The sequence below is a fragment of the Heterodontus francisci genome, chromosome 14 (genome assembly GCF_036365525.1).
Source record: "Heterodontus francisci isolate sHetFra1 chromosome 14, sHetFra1.hap1, whole genome shotgun sequence".
Classification (NCBI taxonomy): Eukaryota; Metazoa; Chordata; class Chondrichthyes; order Heterodontiformes; family Heterodontidae; genus Heterodontus; species Heterodontus francisci.
This window is the reverse complement of record NC_090384.1, coordinates 87765487-87789820: the sequence shown is the minus strand read 5'-3', so window position 1 is coordinate 87789820 and position 24334 is coordinate 87765487. Positions and strand designations below refer to the sequence as shown.

Sequence of the window (24334 nt, the reverse complement as noted above, 5' to 3'; positions counted from 1 at the left end):
GGAAACCACAAATATTTTACCTGGTAGACGAGTGGACCAGCAGGGGCAGGACTACCAGCGTGTAAGGACATGAACATTGTAACTATTTACGAGGTCAGCAAGATGCCCATTACAGCAGAGGAGACCAAGGGTACCCGCATAGAGTTAGTCCATGACCTACAACAAATGTACCCGGACAGGTTCGATGCCACAGGAGATTTCAAAGGCGATGCAGCTCAGAGAGGATTCAATTCTGTCAATCGATCTTCCCAGAAAGTGCAGAAAAGCTCAAGCGTGAGTTGGATGACATGGAACGCAATGGCATCATCCTTCGTGTGCATCATCACACAGACTTGTGCAACTCAATTAAATGCATACTGAAGAAGGATGGAGCAATCAGGGTATTTCTAGATCCAAAGCGTCTAAACCTCTCCCTAAAGAAATACCCCCACAAGATTCCAATACTAGAGGAATTGAATCCCAAGTTCACAGGAGCCAAAATCTTCTCCAAGTTGGACGGATGGATATTGGTTGGTACACCTAGCTAAGGATCTCAGGAGGTCACCACCTTCAGAACACTATTTGGAAGATATTGTTTCCAGAGACTACCCTTTAGCTTATCTGTCAGTCAAGTTCTGTTTCAGTAGTATATGGACAGAATGCTAGAGAACGTGCTTGGATGTATATGCATTACCGATGATATTGCGGTAATGGGTAAAACCAAAGAAGAGCATGATCGAAATCTTCATTCACTGATGGCAGTAGCTCATCGCAAAGGGCTAGTTTTTAACAACAAGAAGTGCCAGGTGAATGCAAGTCAGCTTAATTTCTTTGGCTCCATCTGTTCAGGTTGTGGAATCTGTCCTGACCCAAGCAAAGTCGAAGATGTAATGCCTGTGCCTACTCCATGAGACAAGAAAGATCTACAGAGATGTCTAGGATTTTTCAACTTGGCACCATACATTCCTAATTTTTCTGACAAAGCATCATCACTGAGAAAGCTCTTAAAGAAAGACATACCATATATATGGCTGGAGGACCATCGGTATATGTTTGAGTCTCTCAAACAAGCATTGTCAGCAGATACCCGTACCCTGCAGTACTATGATCCAAAGAAGAAGACAATCCTGGAAGTCGCCTCTCAAAAAGGGCTAGGAGCATGCCTCCTACAGGATGGCAAACCAATTGCATTCGGATCCAAATGTTTATCCTCAGCACAGTCCAATTACTCAAACATAGAGCGTGAAACACTTGCTCTGGTGTTTGGGATCACAAAGCTCTACAATTACATGTTCGGTAAGCAGTTCACTGCGGAAACTGACCACAAACCACCGGAGATGATCTGGCGCAAACCATTGACAATTGCACCACCTCAAATATAGCGACTCTTAGTGAAGGTACAGGCTTACAACTCTGCTGCTACAAAGGAGGTATAAAAATGGTCATCTCTGATATGCTGAGCAGATTGCCAAACCTGAACAAGAATGAAGTTCCACTTGATCTACAAGTAGACAGCATGGACATCGAGGTGGAAGGTGTGCTCAAAATCGATTTATTGCATTATGATCAGCACAAATGTGACCAACTACAATCAGAAGCAGCTAATGACCCACAACTGAAGGCACTGTGGAAAGTCTTCATAGGAGGATGGCCTGATATGATGAGATTTTAGAAACCCTCCGATGCTTTTGGCCTTATAAAGATGAACTTGGTATCCTAATACCCAAGTCTGGCACGAGAGACTGTTTATTGGCCAGGGATCAACAGTGACATTGAAAAAGTTACTGAGGATGTGTGAAGCATGCCAGAGCCACCAGCCACAACAATGTAAAGAACCTGTAAACCCTCACGAGATTCCATCAGTCCCTTAGTCCAAAATCACCACTGATCTATTTACATTGAATGGCGATGACTTTATCTTAGTCACCGATTATTTCTCCAAATTTCCAATTGTCAGACAGGTAAAAGACACTTCAAGTGCGGTCATCGTAGACACATTGAGTGCCAATATTCAGTCTATTTGGTGCAGCTGAAGAAATTATTTCTGACAATAGGCCACAGTATGCGGGCAGACCTGTCAGGGATATTTGTGCCAAATGGGGCATAAACCATGTGATGTCTTCACCACATTACCCTAGATCTAATGGTCTTGCCGAGCGAATGGTTCGCACAGTTAACTCATGTTGCCCTGCTACACCTCAGAGCTACACCTATGGATATGGACTTACTTTCACCAGCAGAGATCATGTCTGGCAGACACGTGCGGACGATCCTGCCAAGCCATCATCTATAGGAGATGCTGTTCGAAAAACAAGGGAGAATGAAGATGGTGCATGACCAACATGCAGGGGTGGAACTACCTTAACTACACATAGGACAACTTGAGTACTGTGTGCAGTTCTGTTCACCTCATTACAGAAAGGATGTAATTGCACTAGAGAGGATAGAGAGGAGATTTACGAGGATGTTGCCAGGACTGGAAAATTGCGGCTATGAGGAAAGATTGGATAGGCTGGGGCTGTTCTCCTTGGAACAGAGAAGACTGAGGGGAAATCTGATTGAAATGTACAAAATTTTGAGGGACCTGGATAGAATGGAGATGAAGGGTCTATGCACCTTAGCAGAGGGGTCAGTGACGAGGAGGCATAGATTTAAAGTGATTGGTAGAAAAAGGAGATGAGAAAAAACTTTTTCACCCAGAGGGTGGTGGGGGTCTGGAACTCACTGCCTGAAAGGGTAGTTGAGGCAGAAACCCTCAACTCATTCAAAAGGAGTCTGGATATGCTCCTCAAGTGCCATAATCTGCAGGGCTATGGACCAATAGCCGGAAGGTGGGATTAGATTAGGTGGATCGTTTTTCAGCCAGCACAGACATGATGGGCCAAGTGGCCTCTTTCCGTGCCTTAAACTTTCTATGATTCTATGACAAAAGTCAGGGTCATACACTCCACAATGAGAGCATGGTTACCCACAGAGGTATCCAAAGTCTGCAGTGAACCTTGGTCCTATGACGTTACAACATTTAACGGAGCAGTGTTGAAGAGGAACCGAAGCCAATTAAGAGAAGTGTGCAACACTTCAATTATGCACAACTGACTCGAAAGAACACACTCCAACAATGAGGGTGTGATGGAACAACAGGACCACAACCAACACATTGACAACATATCTGCAAACCAAAAACAACCACGGGTGAAATCCACATCACCAGAAGGTTATACCATAACCAGATCCGGAAAAGTTGTCAAACCATCGAAACATATATGGATACTTAAGCTTCTGCGCTCGTATATGTCACAATCCCTATCCTTATACTTGTAAACTTTATAATCTCTATCCTGTATAACTAATTTTGATATCCAATTTTGTGTTTTTACTTGTAACATATGGGACTTATCTTTGGAAAGAAAGGGGATGTTGTGTGATCTCCTTAAGAGTGATGTCCCTTTAAGAACTCAGTATGCTAATGAGCTAAGTACCAGGATGTAGTCATGTGACCAGAAGCCATAGTCACTCTGCAACTGTAACACCCTAGATAAAGGCTGTGTATATAATTTGCTCTGTATTATATATACTAGTTTAACTATTGTTAAACCCTCGAGATCTTCAATGAACTGGAATCCACACACATCACTGTGTTACTTCAGATAACACAAAGAACACATGACACCTTGCCCCGGTATCATTCTAGAAAATCTCCTCTGTACCCTCTCCAAGGTCTTGACATCCTAATTGTTGTTGGCAGCAGCACTGATATTTGATTGTTTGCACTGGGCCTTTCTGTCACCTTTTATACTACAGAACTACAACCATTGTTACAACTGTGCTGGCTTCATTGCTGTTGGTGACTGCATTATCAAGTGCAGCAAAATGAATTATTGCAACAAAGTTATATTTGCAACGTTTGCCAATCTGGTTGGGGATCTTCTATGTTGTCTGGGAACATAGCAGCAGAGTCAAATAGTCATTGCTTGGCACACTGGCAGCCAAAGTGAATATGCCAAGTGCTACTGCCGACTGGCATTTTCAATCCAGAGGCACAAAGTGACACTACATCTGGAGGAGGGTGGAATGCCTCCAGCTGCAAGGGTTGTTTCTGACAGATCAATTGGCATGTAACGTTGTATGGTAATTGATTAGTGAGATATGTGTGTAGGTTCGGCAATCTTTTCAATTGTGGTTCCAACTCCTCCTTTTCCGAAGAAATCGGTGATTGATGCTCTTTGTGTTAAACTTCTCTTTTTCAGGAAAGAAGAAAAGAGTTTGAATTAAATCTGTTGAAGACGGGTCTTGAACTGGAAACTGAAAGTAAAGATGTAAGTAAAGATCACTGTTATTCCATTGCCTGACTCTTGGCTGCCTAGGCCCTAAGCTCAGGAGTCCCCTTCTCTCGTTGTCTTTCCACCTCTCCTCCTTGAAGACATTAATTAAAACCTACCTCTTTGACCAAGTATTTGGTTATCTTTCTCCATCTTTAACTCGGTGTCAATTTTTGTCTGATTATGCCCCCATAAAGTGCCATGGGACATTTTGCTACATTAAAGGCGCTATATCAATGCAAGTCGTCATTGTTGTCACTATTTGTAGCAAAATCTCAAACATATGTATAAAAAAATGTTGGCCAGCAATTTTGTCAGAACTGTTCCAGCTCCACTGGAAGTAACTTCTCTGCAAGTGCAGTGAAATCCCCATTGAAGCACACAAATAGGATTTATGCTTCATTTCTTACACAGCAGGGGCAGCATATGATCTGTGAATTGAGGAAACTTTGGTCCCTAGCTCCTTAACTGGATACAGTGTGGAACATGGGATGGGACATGTTGTAATAGCTGTACCTTTAAAATGCAGAGAAAGAGTGCAGTTCAGTGAAGATGGGTACTTCTCAATTTTCCGTGTTTTACCTCAAATACATCGAACCTGCTACGTTATTTAGTCCGATTGAATCAAAGATGTCTGCTTGGGTGTGTGAGGCCAAAGTTGTTTTGGAGCAGATCTTCAATGAAATGAAATTGTGGGGATGCAGGTGGGGAAACAGGTAGGGGCAATGTTAAGAGTATTGGATAGCTGATTCGGAGGCCTGCGTTTGAATCCTGAGGGAGTGCCTGAATGATGAGACCTGAGGCACCTCCAATATTGGTCCTCCAACCTCATTTCCATCAGAAAGCAACAGGCAGTTAGATCGAAGATAGGATTACTGATGGCATCATAGCGATCCTGAAGGAAGTGAGGTGGGTGGGGCGACTGGGAAGCAGTGTTTTCATGTCAGAATACAGTGGTGACTGTGGGGAAGTGACGGCTCCATTAGGGCCTTAAACAGGCATTGGGCTGCTTAATTTGTATTTGCATAGATGTATCATCCATTTCAGGCTTGGGCACTTCATGCTTGGCCTTTACCAAAATTGCAGATGCAGTGCACCTCTGGCTAGTAATGAGCATGTACTTCCAGCTTACTATATTGATGACTTAGGGGGTCATTTAGCACTCACAAACCAGGCACTGTGCAGCAGGATTTATACGTCTCAGTACCCAGGCTTCCACTGGAGAATGCAATGCAGCATCTGTTCTGAATTACATGTGTAAGGAATGGAAAATTCACCCAGTGTTGAATTATGCCTTCTGGAATATGGACAGATGGCAAGCTTGACATAGGAACATGGAAACAGCAGTAATCCATGAAGCCTGTTCCACCATCAATAAAGCTGTCTCCATTCTGGACTCTCTCAACTCTCCTGTTTGATAATCCAATAATTTTGGGAGCAGAGGGCTATAAAATTTATCTGCAGTTTGATGCTACAAACTAAGACTCAACATATATATTTCTAGGATTCAGAAGATGGTAAAACTTACTTTACAAAGATCCATGCTCCTTGGGATGTCCTGGCCACATATGCAGAAGTTATGCATATTAAAGTGCCTATTAAAGAAAATGATATTCCACAAGCAAGAGAGAACCCATTTGACTGGTTGCTGAAACCATTTCGTCTGAATACAACAATAATAAACCCAGAACCAGATTATTTTACAGCACCTTTCAGTAAACAGCGGCAGGAGCTCTACCTCATTAATAATCCAGAGACTTTCTTCTCGCCCTCTACCCGCAACAGAATTGTAAGTATGACCACATTTAAACACTTTGCTATTACATACAGAAATCAGATAGACCGTGGCATCTGAGTGTTATTTAACATTATAGCATTTCCAGGGACATGACTTTGCTTCTGCTTCAGTGAGCCTCTCTGTGTTGCACTGATCTGTTCTATTTACACAAAAACTAAACTATAGCATCTGTGGAGAAGTAGAGAGTGGAAGACCAGAAACATTGACTTCTGTTTCTCCACAGGTGCTGCCTGACTGCATGAATATTTCCAGCTTTTTTTTTTGAAACTGCTTACATGCTGCAATAAAGTGCTTTATAAATATGAATCATTTTGTTTCTTTGAACTTTTGAGTACTGGGTTTTAATAAGGGTGTCATTAGTTTTATAGACATTTTTAAAGTACATGATTAGACTGGTTGATTTTTGTTTTCCCTAAAATGCAAATCTTTTTGAGAGTTTCCAATCCCTTCAGTGCAGTATGGAGGAAGTAAACTGTACACTTATTCACGTAATATTCCTCTCTCTCAATTTTTATTCCAGGTGTATTACATTCTTTCTCGATGCAAGTACGCTACAGAAGATGGAAAGAGGAAATTTGGGATTAAGAGACTACTCAACAATGGCACGTACACTGCTGCTTTCCCACTTCACGATGTATGTATTCTGCTCAGTATATGCAGCGTGATTCAATGTCAAACAGATTATTAGTGTTTTCTTGGTTGGTTGCCAATGATTTAAAAATATGTATTATACTGCATGTGTTTGCAATAAAATGCATGCTTTGTGGTTCAACGCTATGCCTAACACAGAGAGTTGGCCTCAAATTCTCTGCACATGTGCATGAGCATTTTGATCTGCTACCCTTAGTTTCAAATTTCTACATATCCCTGGAGGATGTTAGCAGCTACTGTTAGTCAGACACTCTCCTCTCATCAGCACACACTTGCTGAAAATTGAAGTGCCGATGAAAAGAGTGCGTGTTGACTAACACTAGTTAGTAAATTCCTCCATGGGTAGGTGGGATTGGGCAGGAACTCAAAAACTTGGGCAGGATTAACTGGGATGAGGCAGAAACCCGAGCAGGTTGAGACAGTGAATCATCTTGGGCAAAGCTGGTGCGGGTTTTCAAAGGGCCGTGAGGTCGGGAGCCGGTGCAGACACGATTTCGAAAACACCATCCCGGAGGTCAATTACAGAACCCGACGCCTCTGAGACCGTCTGAAATCTTCAATGTGAGGGCAGGGGGAGGGAATGGGGAAGCCGCTCACCTCCAATTACTGGCCCATTAAACTCATAGAGGAGTCGTTAAGGGGCCAGAGGGATGCGCAGGGCAATTTTCAATGTTGATGCCGGCGAGCCTGGCCACTCTGGTGCCCAGCTGTCAGGCTTGCAGTGGGCAGACGTCGAGCATTATTTGTGGGAGCGGAAATGGTTTACGCCCACAGGAATCTTGCACTGAGCTCAGTGCAGGACTTTTTTTATTTTGGAAGTGCTGCCTCATCTCTTTATTCCAGGGGCCCTCCAAGGAGCTACCTGCTCCAATCAGCAAGGCAATGGTGGGCCCCATCAAGGCTGCCACCCGCTTTTGCTGCTTGCACTCTGCAGGCAGCTCCCTCTCCTGCAGACACTCGGTGCCATTAATTGGGCACCAAGCTCGTCTTTTGCCCAATTAAGGCATTTACATTTAATGCAACACAGCTGAGGCACAGGATTGGGACCCGGAAATCATTGGGGCATTGGGTTCCCGACCCTGTTTTGAAAATTCAGCCCCTGAGCTCTGCTGGCTTTAACACTGCATTTTAATGTTACTGACACTTGACCTGTAACATGAGCTTTACGAATATTAATCCCATGCCAAAAGTGCGGTTTCAAATAAGTGAATGTGATTTACCGGGATATTCATTGAATATCATTTTTAAATCCAGGAAGAAAGGAGATATAATTGCAAAAGAAAAATCAGGGCACTTTCCATGCTGAATCATACACTCATGAAAGATCTCAAGTTCAATCATTATTCTGCACTGAGTTGGATGATATGCTAAACTGGAAAAACTCCACTGCAGTAGAAGTGCTAAATTAGACTTTAGTGCTGCTGGATTAAGAAGGGGGAAATCAGAAATTGCATTCCTGATAACCAATGACCCCTGCTGGAACCATATATGTGAAAATTTCAACTGAGGACAGGATCAGGCTTGGCTGAGATGCACCCAGTGGTTGAATAACCTGGCGACACATTTTCATTGCTCACACAGAGAGAATCCTCGCGTTTTTACAGGAATTCCTTGAGTCTGTGCAGAGATTTTTCTTCCTGCCACTAACCCGTTTCCACTAGGTTAAGATATGTTAGCATAGTAGTTACTGCAGAGACCTGGGCTAATAATAGTGAGCTCAAATCGCAGGAGGGCAGTTGGGGAATTCAGTTAGTTAAATAAATCTGGAAGAAAAAGCTAGTACCTGTAACAGTAACCATGACACTACAGAGTTGTCATAAAAACCCGACTAATGTCTCTTAGGGAAGAGAATCTGCTGTCCTTGCCCAGTCTGGTCTATATGTGACTCCAGACCCACAGCAAAGTTTAAATTCTTAACTTCCCTCTGAAATAACCTTGCAAGCCACTCAGTTGTATCAAAAAAAATGTGCTATCACTGTACCTTTACCACGTGGACTGCAGCGATACAAGAAGGCGGCTCATCACCACCTCACGTATAATTAAGGCTGAGTAATAAATGCTGGCCTTGTTTGCGATTCCGTCATCTCATGAATGCATAAATAATCATTTTTTTAAAAGGTGCCTGTTACATTAGGGTGAATTATATGCTGGCGGCAGGGGTCTCGATGTCGGGGGAAATCGACGCCGAGATCCCCGCATCGCCTGTTTGCCGGAAGGCCTGCCGAATTTAGTGCCAGTCAGGCATTTAAGTGGACAGTAGCGGCCCTTGCATAGGATTTAGGACCTCCTCTCTGGAAGTCCTGCCCTTGGAGAGCTGTCGGCCAATCAGAGGTCGGCAGCTGCAACGCCAGTGCAGAGGTGGTGGCTGCTGCTGGTAATTACTGCCCTGGAGGCCAAGGATCGTTGCTGGACCCAGGCCTCAGGTAGATCAATGCAGGAGGGGTCTTGTGAGGTGGGGTTTGTGGGGGGAGGGAGGTCGGCAGCAAGGGCAGGGGGCCTTGGCTCTCAGTGGGGCCCTGCCCTTCCTGATGCTAGTCACTCATTCAGGGACTGCGCCCACCCCAGAGCCGGGGAGCAGCTTGCATGGTTTTTTATGCCATGCTTCCCGTGCAGCACCAATAATTGTGGCTGCACCAGAGGTCCTTAATTGAGGGTTAATTACCCAGTTAAGGGCCTCAATTGGCACAGGCCTTCTTACCCCGACTAAATTTCAGCGGAGGTGGGAAGCCCCCCACCACCATCCCACCCGATTTTATGCTGTCTCCGCCTCCAAACCCGCCATGGGAAAAGCATAAAATTCCAAACATTGACTTCCCATTCCACCCCCACCCCCCATTCATAACATAGCTAATAGTGGTCATGTTTATGCCTACCACATTAGAACTCACCATCCTCATGGCCCCTGACTCGACCCCACTCCTTTCCCAGTGGAGCTCTCTTCTCAGTGTCCTATCCATTAAGAAGTTACTGACCAGATTTGCCATAGTATTGCCTGTGTAAGTCAGAGGGTGTGCTGTTTTATGACAATAGAGGTGTTATCAATAAAGTGTGACTAGGTAAGTTTTTACTTATGAGAAGTGCGTGTTTAGCATGAGATATTTGATATATTGTGATGCCCCATGATGCTGCTCATGGTCAGTCAGTGGGAATATATTAGTGTGTCTAACACATGGGCCCCAATATGGGCAGGAAGGGGACATTTTAGAGACCAGAAAGTCCTGCCAAATTTAATGGCAAGGATCTCATTAGAATTTTTTTACTCCATTTCCCAACATGCAACTGGCCAGATTGAGAGTTTGGCTCGCTGCTAAGTGGGAAAGCAGCAGCCCAGGACCATTGGGGAGAGGCGGTGGGGGGCTCGGAGCATGTTGGAGAGCTGGTGGGGGAAGGGGGATTTTCATAGCACAACAGAAAGCTAGTGGAGAATTTGGATTGCAGCTGGGAGTGCTGGTTGGGAAGAGAGATGGTGGTGGGATCAGATCATAGAGAGATGGATGGTGGAGAGAGAGATGAGAGGACGAGATAGTGGGGAAGATCATGGGGTCTCTGAGTGCAGTGGAGGGCTCGGAGCATGGCAGAGAGCTCGTGACAGTGGAGTGTCTAAAGATCCTGAGGAGCTCACGTGGAAGGGAATGATAACGACAGGTTTGCTTGAACGGCTGGGGGAAGCACTCCTGGCCCACAAGCAGTGCTGGAAAGGCACGCCTGCTGGATCCAGCAGTTTTCACCTCCCTTCAGCTGTCAGGTTTCTCGAGCTCTGGGAAACCCGGCCTGCAGTCATTAAATGCTGCCAAAATCTGAGGCGCAGTCTCATTTAAATGTTATAATTACTGACTCGTCTTTCCAGAGCAAGTTACTTGGCCGACACCAACCATGCCAAGGCTAAGCCAGAAGTAGGCATGTTTGTGGCAGGTCAAGTCTCACATTTTTTGCAGACTTAACTCACGCCACCACGACCCCCCCCCCACGCCACACTACCGGCCAACCCCTCTCCCACCCATCAGTGGGGGGAGAGGGAGGATGGTGATGGTGTTGAAATTACCCCATGATGTCTGAATTGAAGTAGTAGCTTACAGGACATGCACACTGTACACAAGGAAGATACAATGGATCTTGTGGTGTTGCTGGTCGCAAATCAGAATATAGTCCCACTTTTTTTCATGTTGCTGTTTTGCGTCCTCCCCCCAATCAGACACTTTCTGTGCATGGAACTCACATACATTATTCAAATGACATTGATCCTGCCCTCTTTTGTTTTCAACTCCTTTAAGCCCATGATGACTGCAGTTCATCCTTAACAGTTCTTTTACTTTTTGTATTCTCCATCTCCTCTCCCCACAACATTTGGTAAGAGGATGTTCGAACTTGTGTGTCAACTTGTTTGATGCAGCAAGTCCTGGAGCAGAAATTTAGTTTTTTTTGTCAGTAATATAAATATAAACCTTAATGATTCATACTTTCTGTGTGGGTTTTTGTGTGCTTTTAGTCGAAGACATCTACATGCATGGTGTTCATTGACATTACTAAAATGCTGAAATATGGAAATATAATTTTTTTTTTAACCAGCAAAGGACCTTTCCACTGCTGTTCCTGATTAAGAAGGCAGGCATTGAGTCCTGTTGTAGACATTGCAACCCTTTAAAACAGTCCCGTTCATCATGGTGCCGTGGGTTGGCTCAGCTCTGAGTTAACAATGAAAATGTAATTGAAATACTAAAGAGGGTAACGTGGTTGTTCAACAAAAGCAAATGTATTGAATCAAGGCCCACAGATTGAGGAAGGTGAGCTGAAGAATTCATCAGTGTACCACCATTCGGCCTGGTTCATGTGCAGTTTAGTTTACTTGAGTTTAGGTTGCATATTTGAATCCCCAAGCCAAGTTCCTGAGGAATCTATTCTATCGCTATGGTTTTGGAGACTCTTAAATATTGCCCAGTGTATCAGACACTCCAGTTGATGAAAAGAAGAGTAAATTTAGCTCAAGTCTGCACCAGCATCTGAGAATGTTAATACATTACTACACTTTTGCAAACAGGTTGGTATGCACAGCACTGTAAATAATTCTGTAAATTGGTTCATCATTGTCCTCCCTCCAGCTATAATAGTAATGAAGTAAGATCACAATAGATCAACAGAAATTTAGATGAAGAAACCCGAACAGAGCTTTCTGAGAGACTTTTTTTCATTCATTCACGGGAGGTGGGAGCTGCTGGCAAAGCCAGCATTTAATGTCCATCCCCAATTGCCTTCAAGAAGGTCGTGGTGAGCCACCGCCTTCAACCACAGTGGTGAAAGTGCTCCCACAGCGTTGTTCGGAAAGGAGTTCCAGGACTTTAAACCAGCAACAGTGAAGGAACAGTGATATGGTTCCAAGTCAGGACGGTGTGCGACTTGGAGGGGAACTTGTAGGTGGTGATGTTCCCATATGCCTGCTGCCCGTGTCCTACTAGGTGGTAGAGGTCGTGGGTTTGGGAGGTGCTGTCGAAGAAACCTTGGCTTCCACAATACCTCAGTTGAAATCATGTAAATACTTCTACTTCTTCACTGCACTGTAAAAATGTTTACTGCTTATTCTGACTGTATCACAAATCTGATTTCTGTAGCTGGTTGCTTATGCAGAACAAGTGAATTGCTCTCAAAGTAGATTATATGGGACTGCTTAAGAATTGGTTTGATCGAAAATGTTACAGCTATTCCTGGGAGAGGTCAAACCAGTGCTTGAATTAGTACAGATTGATAAGTTGATTCAGAATGATTGCTGGCTGCCATATTTATCTCAAACAGGCAAAGGTAGTAACCAAGTCTGAAGTTATACGAAACCGGTACAGTTGGTGTCTGGCATCTCAAAATGATACAAATGAATCAGATACATTTAAAAGGAATAACCTGTGCTTAGCTAAACTGGTCGAGATTGACAAAAGGTTAGTCAGGTGCACTTCTGAGCAATATTGGTTAGTTTTGATTTTACCTCCGTTTTAAAGTCAGGCTGATGAGGATTAAACATTAGAAATACAAAATGGTATCTGCTAATTGATGCTGGCCTGTTTGCAATGGTAATGAGTTCTTCTTGGAGATCTATTTCCTGAATAGTGCATTAACAAGTGAAGATCTTTCGCTCTCTTTGCTGCTGACCACATTGCCTTTAAGTGCAGCTGCATGGTTCTTCCTGTGGTGAGAAGTGTTGCTATTATGCGCTGGCGGATTACCAACTCAGGGAGCCGAATCAGTGTTCCAAGCTTGGCATGGCTACCTAGACTAATATTGTGAAATTGGCTTTAAAAATTGCAAATGCACAGTGCTAAGTGTGATGTCACATATTATGAATTTATTTTGTGCATTGGTTTAACCTGTTTGTGCAGCTGTACAATATTCTGTGTAGTGTTTATAGGAACATACATTGCACTATAATTGTGCCCAAAGGTATGGTTATTTTGGATTCAGTGTAGTCACAGTGAAGATGGGTTGGTAGTTGGGCAGGCAGGCAGGTGGGCCATCTCAGCTTTTTGGGGTGACATTGGGCCCAGCAGATGAAAGAATGAATCAGAGGAGATCTCGATGCTGGTCACTAGAAATTTGTTGCATCCCAGACTGACTGCCCTGGCCTCCAAAACAGGAAGTGTGTGGGAAAAGCCTGCTGCTTTTTTCATGAATCATTGCATAGTCAGACCAAGATCCTTTAACAATGCTCAACAATTAAGCTTAAATTTCTGAGATGGTTTCCTTTTTGTTAATGAGCAATTTTACATAGGTCAGTAGTTCATTCTATTCTGAACAGCCTGTCCTGCAGTCAGGCTGCAGCTGGCAAAATGTGACACTGAAATGAAGTAAATTCAAGGTGCACTGAGACTGTTTATTGCATGTTTTCAGTGCCGGATGTTCAAGCATCCAAGGTACTAACAGTGTATCCTAATAAGTCCAATAATGGCATCCTCCATTACCATAGATTTGAAGGAGAGTCCACTTTTGCACCAGGGTTGCTTTTGCACTGCAATTGTTATGCATGTACAAAAGAAGGAATGGGGAGTGGATGCTGACTTATGTGTGTGTCAGGAGTTTACACTGCCATTTCACTTCCGTGTGGAATTCATTCTAGATCAATTCTAGAATGTACTGACTTTTGTGGAAATGAACATTTGAAAACCTTTCCCCTCTATCTCTCAAACAGTGTAGCATTGTTAAGTATATTTACATGTTTTGTTTCTGCAGTGCAGATACTGGAAGAAATCCCATGACCCCAAGAGTGAGAATGAACGATATACATTATATAAAGAATGGGCTCGCTTTAGCCAATTCTACAAGGAGCAGCCTCTGAACCTCATCAGGTGAGAGTCTTGCATTGACTGTATTGTTTGCTTGAGATTAAGGTTGAAGAATCCCAGATGAGCAAACTAGCAGAAATGTACCTCCTGACCCCACAAGGAGGCCTTGGACCTTCCCTATCCCAGGCTTTCTCTCCAACCTAGTCAAGGTCAGCCACCCTGACCCCTTGCTCCCTTACTTTGCCAATCTATCTTAATTAAATAGTTGTTTGGTAGCGCAGAACTTGTGTATTGCTGAAAATAGAGACATGCTGTTGAAGCTTTTCGTCTTGCACTTATCAGGACAATCTGAAAGAATACCAAAGTAAGGGAAAACAACAATTTTATACTGTATGAGAAGAGAGTACTGATTGGTAGAGGCATCGCCATGGAGCATGCACCAGTTTATGGTGACTGACCGTTAACTGCCAAGCTTTGTTTGAAATTTAAACCAGGCAGCTTGACTCTGATTGGTCAAGGCATTGCTCTGAGGAATGAAGCAGTGAATGGCAGTCACTTATTTTGTTTAGCTGAAACAGGTGCAATGTTTGTACAAGGGCCCGAGCCATTTGCTTACCATGCAAGCTTGATGCTGAAATAGGGCGAATCAAAGACATTCTGTGTGACAATGACTACCCTGATCAGAACATTTCTTGCTGTATGTCACACAACTTTATGCACAGGCCTCAGGCCGTCATTTTTGGCCCTGAAAAGTGCCCAGTCTACCTCAGATTACCCTGGAAGGGTAATGTATCTCAAAGATTTGAGCAACAGGTGTAGCTAGCTATTTCACACTGCTACTATGCAGTAGCAACACGTGTGGTGCTCGCCACTAACAGGATGCTGCTGTCAAGCCAAAAAGACGTCCTGCCTGTCACACAAATGAGTAATGTGATATATGAATTTCAATGCCAGTGTGATGCTAAGTATATAGGCCGTACTTCCTAAAGACTGACGATCATATCAAACAACAGTATAAAGTTGTTTTCCCTTACATTGGTATATTTTCAGATTGTCCTGATGAGTGCTAGATGAAAAGCTTCGACAACATGTCTCTATTTTCAGCAATATCTTAATTCAATTTGGCCAGCCTCAATCCATTCATTGGTGAACACAAGTCTACTGCAATGCAGCTGTCCCCAAATGGGCTTTAAGATACAACCTCACTGAGAGCGGCCGTTAGGATGGAGATCAACTTGGTGCTAGTGCAGGAGCTTCTGTTCAGTATATAGCTAAGGGATATCGCCTAGCAGTACAATTTATATTTTAAAAACTGCAGTTGAAAGCAAGCTAATAGTTTGTCAGCGGCGGTAATCTAAAGTTTGTCACAGAAGCATAAACCTAATTTTTTGTAGGCCATGGAAACCACCAACCAATTTGCCACTGACACCTTATGAAGAGCAATGCTAGGTGGTAATGCAGATGGGCAAGAGTGGAGCTGGAAGACTGGTGTAGTGGTCTAATTAGAATTGCTTGATTTGTACAGGAAATACATCTAGAAAACAATCCAATTATACACATACTCTTCCCCTCTAAGTGTATTGAAACATAGAAAAATAGGAGCAGGAGTAAGCTGTTTGGCTCTTGGAGCCTGCACTGCCATTCACAGAATCACAGAATAATGCAGTGCAGAAGAGGCCCTTTGGCCCATCGAGTCTGCACCGATACATTAAAACACCTGACCTGACTACCTAATCCCATTTGCCAGCACTTGGCCCATAGCCTTGAATGTTATGATGTGCCAAGTGCTCATCCAGGTACTTTTTAAAGGATGTGAGGCAACCTGCCTCTACCACCCTCCCAGACAGGGCATTCCAGACCATTACCACCCTCTGGGCAAAAACGTTCTTCCTCAAATCCCCCTTAAACCTCCCGCCCCTCACCTTAAACTTGTGACCCCTCGTAACTGACCCTTCAACTAAGGGGAACAGCTGCTCCCTATCCACCCTGTCCATGCCCCTCATAATCTTGTATACATCGATCAGGTCACCCCTCAGTCTTCCCTGCTCCAGTGAAAACAACCCAAGCCTATTCAACCTCTCTTCATAGCTTAAATGTTCCATCCCAGGCAACATCCTGGTGAATCGCCTCTGCACCCCCTCCAATGCAATCACATTGTTCCTATAATGTGGTGACCAGAATTGCACACAGTACTCCAGCTGTGGCCTTACCAAAGTTCTGTACAACTCCAACATGACCTCCCTGCTTTTGTAACCTATGCCTCGATTGATGAAGGCAAATGTCCCATATGCCTTTTTCACCACCCTATTAACCTGCCCTTCTGCCTTCAGAGATCTATGGACAAACACGCCAAGGTCTCTTTGTTCCTCGGAACTTCCCAGTGTCAGGCCATTCATTGAATACTTCCGTGTCACATTACTCTTTCCAAAGTGTATCACCTCACACTTTTCAGCATTAAATTCCATCTGCCACTTTTCTGCCCATTTGACCATCCCGTCTATATCTTCCTGTAACCTAAGACACTCCACCTACTGTTAACCACTCGGCCAATCTTTGTGTCATCCGTGAACTTACTGATCCTACCCCCCACAAAGTCATCTATGTCATTTATATAAATGACAAACAATAGGGGATCCAGCACAGATCCCTGTGGTATGCCACTGGACACTGGCTTCCAGTCACTAAAACAGCCATCATTCATCACTCTCTGTCTCCTACAGCTAAGCCAATTTTGAATCCACCTTATCAAGTTACCTTGTATCCCATGTGCATTTGCTTTCTTGATAAGTCTCCCATGTGGGACCTTGTCAAAGGCTTTGCTGAAATCCATGTAAATTACATCAACTGCAATACCCTCATCTACACACCTGGTCACATGCTCAAAAAATTCAATCAAATTTGTTAGGCATGACCTCCCTCTGACAAAGCCATACTGACTATTCCTAATCAAATTTTGCTTCTCCAAGTGGAGATAGATTCTCTCCTTCAGAATTTTCTCCAATAGTTTCCCTACCACTGACATGAGACTCACTGGTCTGTAGTTCCCTGGCTTATCTCTATGACCTTTCTTAAATAGTGGGACCACATTAGCTGTTCTCCAGTCCTCTGGCACCTCCCCCGTGGCCAGAGAGGAATTAAAAATTAGGGTCAGAGCCCCTGCAATCTCCACCCTCGCCTCCCACAGCATCCTGGGACACAAATTGTCCGGACCTGGAGATTTGTCCACTTTTAAGCCTTCCAAAACCTCCAATACCTTGTCACTCCCTATGACAATTTGCTCTAGAACCTCACAGTCTCTCTCTCTGAATTCCATATCTACATCCTCATTCTCTTGGGTGAAGACAGATGTGAAGTATTCATTCAACACCCTACCAATGTCCTCTGGCTCCACCCACAAATTTCCCCCTTGGTCCCTAATGGGTCCTACTCTTTCCCTGGTTATCCTCTTCCCATTGATATACTTATCGAATATCTTGGGATTTTCCCTACTTTTACCAGCCAGAGCTTTCTCATATCCCCTCTTTGCTCTCCTAATTGCTTTCTTAAGCTCTATCCTACACTTTCTGTACTCCACTAATGCTTCCATTGATTTGCTCTCCTTGTATTTGCTAATAGCCTCTCTTTTCCTTCTCATCATACCCTGAATGTTTCTGGTCGTCCATGGTTCTCTGGGCTTGTTGCTCCTAACTATTACCCTAGAGGGAACATGTTGGGCCTGTACCCGCCCCATTTCCTTTTTGAATGCCCCCCACTGCTCTTCTGTAGATTTCCCGACAAGTAACTCTTTCCAGTCTACCTTGGCCAAATCCTGCCTTATTTTACTAAAATTTGCTCTCCCCCAATCCAAAACCTTTTTTTGCAACTTGTCTATTTCTTTCTCCATAACAAGCTTAAATTGTACTATGTTATGGTCAGTATCACCAAAATGTTCCCCCACCAACACATCAACCACCTGTCCGGCTTCATTCCCCAGAATTAGGTCCAGCACTGCACCCTCCCTTGTTGGATCCTCTACATATTGAGCGAAAAAGTTCTCCTGTATACATTTTAAGAACTCCACTCCATCTAAGCCCTTAACACGATGACTATCCCAATTAATGTTGGGAAAGTTGAAATCACCTAATATAATTACCCTGTTATTTTTACACACCTCTGCAAATTGAGCACATATTTGCTCCTCAATTTCCCGCTGAATTCAATACGATCATGGTTGATCATCCAAACTCAGTACCCTGTTCCCGCTTTCTCCCCGTATCCCTTGATCCCTTTAGCCCCAAGAACTATATCTAACTCTTTCTTGAATATATTTAATGCTTCCTGTGGTAGAGAATTCCACAGGTTCACCACTCTCTGGGTGAAGAAATCCTTCCTCATCCCAGTCCTAAATGGCTTACCCCTTATCCTTAGACTGTGACTCCTGGTCCTGGACTCCCCTGCCATTTGAATGAACCATGGTCTCGAGATAGTTTATAGATAGCCCTGGAGTTGATTCTTTTCTGGCTATTTATTAATCATTCACAGCTTCTTTTTCGTTTTGATAATTTTCTCATTCTCCCCATGTCTCACCTATATCAAAGGGTTAATGAGTTTTTACATTGGTGCTAGTGCAGTTTGTATTCCAGGAGACTGGGGCTCATGAGCTGGGCAGAACCAATGCTAGATTTCCACTGATAACTCCGCTCTCTTTTCCTGGTAACAGAATTCTAGAGCCACAGAAAACTTTAACAAAATAAAGTAAAAAAAAGCAAACGCATTGGAGCCAGTCTCCAGGAATCCAAGCTTGAAAAGAAAATTGGCCGGTGTTAAAATATTTTTCCATTAATACTTGCTTTCACATCATATTTTTCTGCTGTGTGCCGCCTTCTGTTCTTTGGTTTCCTTTAAAAATAAAATGTTCTTTTGATGTGTATTTGCTGTAAAGGAAAGAAAGGCCACATTTATTGGTCATTTCTAGTCATAAAATTGCCTTTATAACTGAATAAAGGTCACCTCAGAGGCCGTTAAAAGTCAACCACTTGGTTCTTTTGCTTACCCTGTTTTTGTTTTGGTTGAATTTAAGCTGATGTCCCATGTTGCAACCACAGTTGCATAGCCTAATTTAATTTGATAGGTGACCTCTAATGTAAGGGACGATCTTCCGGATGTTCATTATCAGCAGGAAGCTATGCCTGGTCAGTGGGAGAGACTATAACTGGTGGGTACATTTGGAAACTTGTCTCTCAACAATGGACTTTAGAATCTGCAGCAAGTATTGGATAACTCTGCTTTAAAAAAACATTGAGTTAATGTACTATTTAGTTTCTCTGCTTCTCCCTTCTAGAAAGTACTATGGAGAGAAGATTGGAATATATTTTGCCTGGCTTGGTTTTTACACAGAAATGTTGGGAATTGCAGGTGCTGTTGGTTTCATCTGCTTTTTGTATGGCTGCATAACCAAGGATGGAAATGTATGGAGGTAAGCATCCCCGTCAATTTTGAATTGATAACACTCGGGCAATTGGGCGGAAAGCTTTTTTTGTAATCTTGCATGTAGGTTGCAGACCAAGGAACATGAGTCTCTCCCTGATGATTCAATGCAGTACCCAGGAATGTTGATAGTTGCTCAATGCTGAGACTACTAGAGGACCAGTGGAGATTTCAGCTTCTCTGGGCTAGGGAAGATTTCAGCGCAGTATGTGACTCAATAAAACAGCTATGGTGATCCACATGAACATACAGCATTCCAACTCCCAATTGCGCTGAAGAGCCATTTGGATGAGGGTTGTCATTGTCTGGATGAGGTTTCGGAAGGTTGTCATTGTTTGGATAAGGCATCGGCAGGTTGTCGTTGTCTGGACGAGATATCGGTACGTTGTTACCTTGATGAGGCACTTATGGTCTTTGGGTACTAAAGGGTTGTCATTGCCTGGCTGAGGTCGATATTGAGGAGTTGTCTTTGCATATAAAGCAGTACTGCAGCATGATTCAGAACTGTTAGAGATCAAAGGAAAAGGGAGAGGAATAAAGAAATTAGTTGCAGTAGAAAGAAGTTAAATCCAGTTAAGCCTTTTATTCATTGTCGAGGGAACAGGTACGATGTGAAAGAATAAAAGGAAGGAAAACCACCACTAACTGTGTTGTGAATTTATGTACTTATGCCTTAGAAAACTCTGACATTTCCTTTTTCTCTCACAGTGCACACATCTGCCCAGCAGTGAAATTAAGGGGGCTTTATCATGCTACAATTACTTTTCTTTTGAATTATTGTTCATTATTTTAAAAAGCCTTGTTAAGGGATCCTTTATTCAATCTAAGGTGGAAGTGGAGTTTCATAACACCTTAAATGACAAACTATATACTTCAAAGCATATAGTAGTACATAAAATTACATATAACAAGTGACATAGTCATCCTATCTGTATGGCTGTTTCCTTTTTGTTTATAAGTACAAGTCAAGCCACTTCTCAAATAAAATATGTTTTGGAATTAGAATTACAAATGAGGTTTTAGTCGATTTTTTTCAACTTTCCACTAGTGATGAAATCTGTGACGCTGAATTTGGAGGGAAGATCATCATGTGCCCCCTTTGTGATGGTTGTGACTTCTGGAGACTGAATACCACCTGTGAATCAACCAAGGTTTGTAGATTTGAAGTACAATACCAAATAACATAGCTGAGAAATACTTCTCTTTACAGTCCCGCCAGCTGTAAGATGGTAATTCAGGAACATTGTTGCCTAAATGGCTTTTAATATCGAGTTATGAACTGTTTTGGAAATAAATTGGAGAATTCGGAATGTTTTTGCAACACTTTTCCTAGATGCCTAAACTGTTCCTTATCAGTTTTTTAAAAATCCCCTCTGCTTGTACCACCCCGTTATATCTGTGTGATCGGCCCTTGTAGCACCTGTCAGAAGATAGGATTATAGGGTGCCCTGTGTTTTTTTTCTGTTGTTGGAACTGTCAATTGCTGTTGCAGCTAACACTGTAAATCAAATTGTCAGAACAATCTCTAATGGAGGCCAACATGCAAATTGAAAGTGGCACTTGACAAAACATTTCCACATCCAAGGAACAAATTCAGTTTGCCACTGAGTTCCATGCTAATTGCCACCGTTATGTCTACAAGCTTGGTACAAATTAGGTATTACTTTACGAAATTTTCATTTTTTTTTCTTATTCTCATTCAGATTCTTGAAATTGTTTTATCTTTCTCGCTGACTTTGAGTTATCGGCTGAAGGAAAGGAACCATTTCTCTGGACTCCTGTTTTTTGCTCCCATTAAAGCCCCACTCAAAAATTAAGCTTGTAACTGAGAATATTGAAAATGCTGGTCCCTTTAATTAAACAGGTCTCATTTCAGTGTTAATAGAGAGCAGGTGATGTTCAGTATAGTTTTGAGTTTAAGGGCTGGGAGTTGCCTCTGGACAGGGAGTTAGTCCAGAAGGGAAGAATGGGAACTGATATTTGAACTGAACTATGAATTGACAATAAAACAGTTGTGGATCAGAGACTGTCATTGGCTTCCTCATTTTGATGAGTGGATATCTGCTTGTTTAGCAGTAACTATTTCATTTTGGAGCCATTTTGAGGGGGGATTAGTGGTCTCGGCCTCAGACATGATGTTAACGAAAGATATGATGCAAGTCCTGTGCTGCTTCATTTGATGTAATGCAAATTGAGAGGGAGGGAGCAGAGGCAAAGGTAACTTTTTCAGTGAGAGCTATGATGTGTGGTTTGGTGAGTCTAAGGGAGAGGAAAGAATATATTAATAAATCTAGTACTCCACTTGTGGACTATTTGGCATTGCCAGCAGAAATTATGTAGTGTAGATACTCAGCACAATAGATTGTGTTTTCAAAATTTCACAAATTGATAAATGAGGAAGAAATTACAATTCTGACCAAATAAAATTGTGGCATAAGGATTGGTTTAATTAACAATGCAATTCAGCTTTTAAGCTTTGAACTATGAATGCCACTTTTGAGGTCAGAATTTGAAAAATGGTGTTTTGTGCTGAACAAGCAGACAAATTTTTGTGCATTCACTCCACACCCTCAAACCTCACCTCTCCCCCTTCCCAACTGATAAACTGGCATATCTATGCACCACTGAAGCACACAAATTGAGGGGTTTATTGGATTTTAAACTCGTAAAAGAGACTTTATTTTTTTTTTAATCAGTGGAAAACTTTCAAATTATGTGTTCCTGATATTAACCTAGGTAATCCACTCATTGTTACACTGATTTTGAGCTTTGCTTAAACAAAAACAGTTGTCATTTTCAATCCTCCTTTCTTTTCCTGCAGAATTCTCACCTGTTTGACAATGCTGCCACTTTGTTCTTTGCGGTTTTTATGGGAATCTGGGGTGAGTGTCTTTTAATACTGTTGGAGAAAGTAAAATTGAAACAAATTGCATCTCCATTTAATCAGCATTCTCCTAATACAGCCACAGAGAGCGTGTGCTGACTCTACCGAAGTTACTTATGTGGGAAAATCTGAGTAGCAAAAGGGAATTGAAAGGCAATTTTAGAAAGGGTGAAAGCTCAGGCTTGGTTATGTAATGTTTGCTTACTGTATTTGTTTCTTGAGCAGTCACTCTCTTTCTGGAGCTGTGGAAGCGGCGTCAAGCCAAGCTTGAGTATGAGTGGGACCTCGTGGACTTTGAAGAAGAACAGCAGCAGCTCCAAATACGCCCTGAGTATGAGGCGAAGTGTACTCACCACAAGAGAAACCCTGTTACTCAGGTGCGGTTCATGGCCTAAACCTCAGCATGCTCGGGTTGACCTCCTGGTTTGGGTGATTTTGGCGTGAAGCAACTTCCCCAGGGAGCATTGGTTGGGAAATCAGAGCCACAGTGTCTGATTTTGTTGTGTTGACATTAATGGATGGACACTCAGGCAGTTTCAGCTGATGGGAGTTCTGACCAAATGTTGGGAGCACTTGAATCGGTTGTCTTTCAGTTTCTGAAATAGTGTTCAAGTTCAGCTGCTGCTAAAGACTCACACAACAGTTATTTTGAAAACTTTAAATTCTTAACCTATCCCACCAACCCTTCCCCAAGGTTGAAACATTCCATCTTGATCCAACCAGGTTAATTACAGGGGATAAAAGCAAAATACTGCGGATGCTGGAAATCTGAAACAAAAACAAGAAATGCTGGATTCACTCAGCAGGTCTGGCAGCATCTGTGGAAAGAGAAGCAGAGTTAACGTTTCGGGTCAGTGACCCTTCTTCGGAACCAGAAGAAGGGTCACTGACCCGAAACGTTAACTCTGCTTCTCTTTCCACAGATGCTGCCAGACCTGCTGAGTGAATCCAGCATTTCTAATTACAGGGGATGCCTTGCAATGCATCTCCTTGGACTCAATGATTGTGGCCAAGCTGCCAGGACAGGCACCGTATTGGGTAAAGGTCAGATCTTGTCCTTGTGAATACATGAGAACCTCCTGTGCATTGGTTGGAGTCTAACCTACAGGGTTACCTGCAGGTCACAATGTAGAATTGTGTTGACAGGCTACAAATGGTGCCGGTAAATCACAAGGGCAATGCTTCAGGAGTTTACCAATGACATTTGAACACTGAGATGTGTTATGTTCTTAAAATTCATTCCAGCCTGAGATGTTCTCTAATATATGGGTGAAACTTCGAACCACTTCCATTTTGTCTTGTGTGAGTTTTTAATTGTTAGCTGCATGGGCATATGGAAAGGTTGTGAGATTGTACCACATGATTGTAATGTGCATTGGTTTTCTATTCTATCATGCTATGGGAATTAATATGTATCTTGTACATATGCCACAGGTCATTCATTATGGACAAATCACTGTTTGTCTGCTATAAAGCTCTTCTTTCTATTCAGTAAACTAAATGTGCAGTGGGGGGAGAACTGGGAGTTCCAAATCAGAAAGATAACAATCATAAATAAATTTGAATTAGTAAAAATTCTTCCCTGTTTGCATATAGGTAATGTGAATGGTTTTGTGTAAAATAAACTTGCAATATTAACAGATTCCTAAATTTCACAACAGTTATTATATCCATGAGGCTGAAAGCCTAACAAGTGACGTCTGCCTCAACTTCTATCTGCTGATCAATTCAGTAGCTAATTTTTATGATATGATCCGTTTTGAATGTAACTGCCATTTTATTTGTTTTTCTTTATTCATTCATGGGATCACTGGCAAGGCCAGCATTTATTGCCCATCCCTATTTTCCCTTGAGCATTTTTGAGCAGCTGCAGTTCACGTGGTGTAAGTACACCCACATTGCTGTTAGTGAGGGAATTCCAGGTCTTTGACCCAGCGACAGTGAGGGAGCAGCAATCTAGTTCCAAGTCAGGATGGTG

The 24334-nt window shown here is 42.8% G+C and overlaps 1 protein-coding gene across 4 annotated transcripts in view; it reads left to right on the top strand.

The window, feature by feature from the left end:
* ano5a (anoctamin 5a) overlaps positions 1 to 24334 on the top strand; it is a 215882-nt gene that overhangs the window by 157890 nt on the left and 33658 nt on the right. For all 4 annotated transcript variants that reach the window (XM_068046499.1, XM_068046497.1, XM_068046498.1 and 1 more), the window contains 8 exons: positions 4227 to 4295; positions 5803 to 6087; positions 6617 to 6730; positions 13954 to 14069; positions 19327 to 19461; positions 20521 to 20623; positions 22294 to 22354; positions 22582 to 22733. In XM_068046499.1, the coding sequence (XP_067902600.1) occupies positions 4227 to 4295; positions 5803 to 6087; positions 6617 to 6730; positions 13954 to 14069; positions 19327 to 19461; positions 20521 to 20623; positions 22294 to 22354; positions 22582 to 22733 (1035 nt within the window). The remainder of the gene's footprint in view (positions 1 to 4226; positions 4296 to 5802; positions 6088 to 6616; positions 6731 to 13953; positions 14070 to 19326; positions 19462 to 20520; positions 20624 to 22293; positions 22355 to 22581; positions 22734 to 24334) is intronic.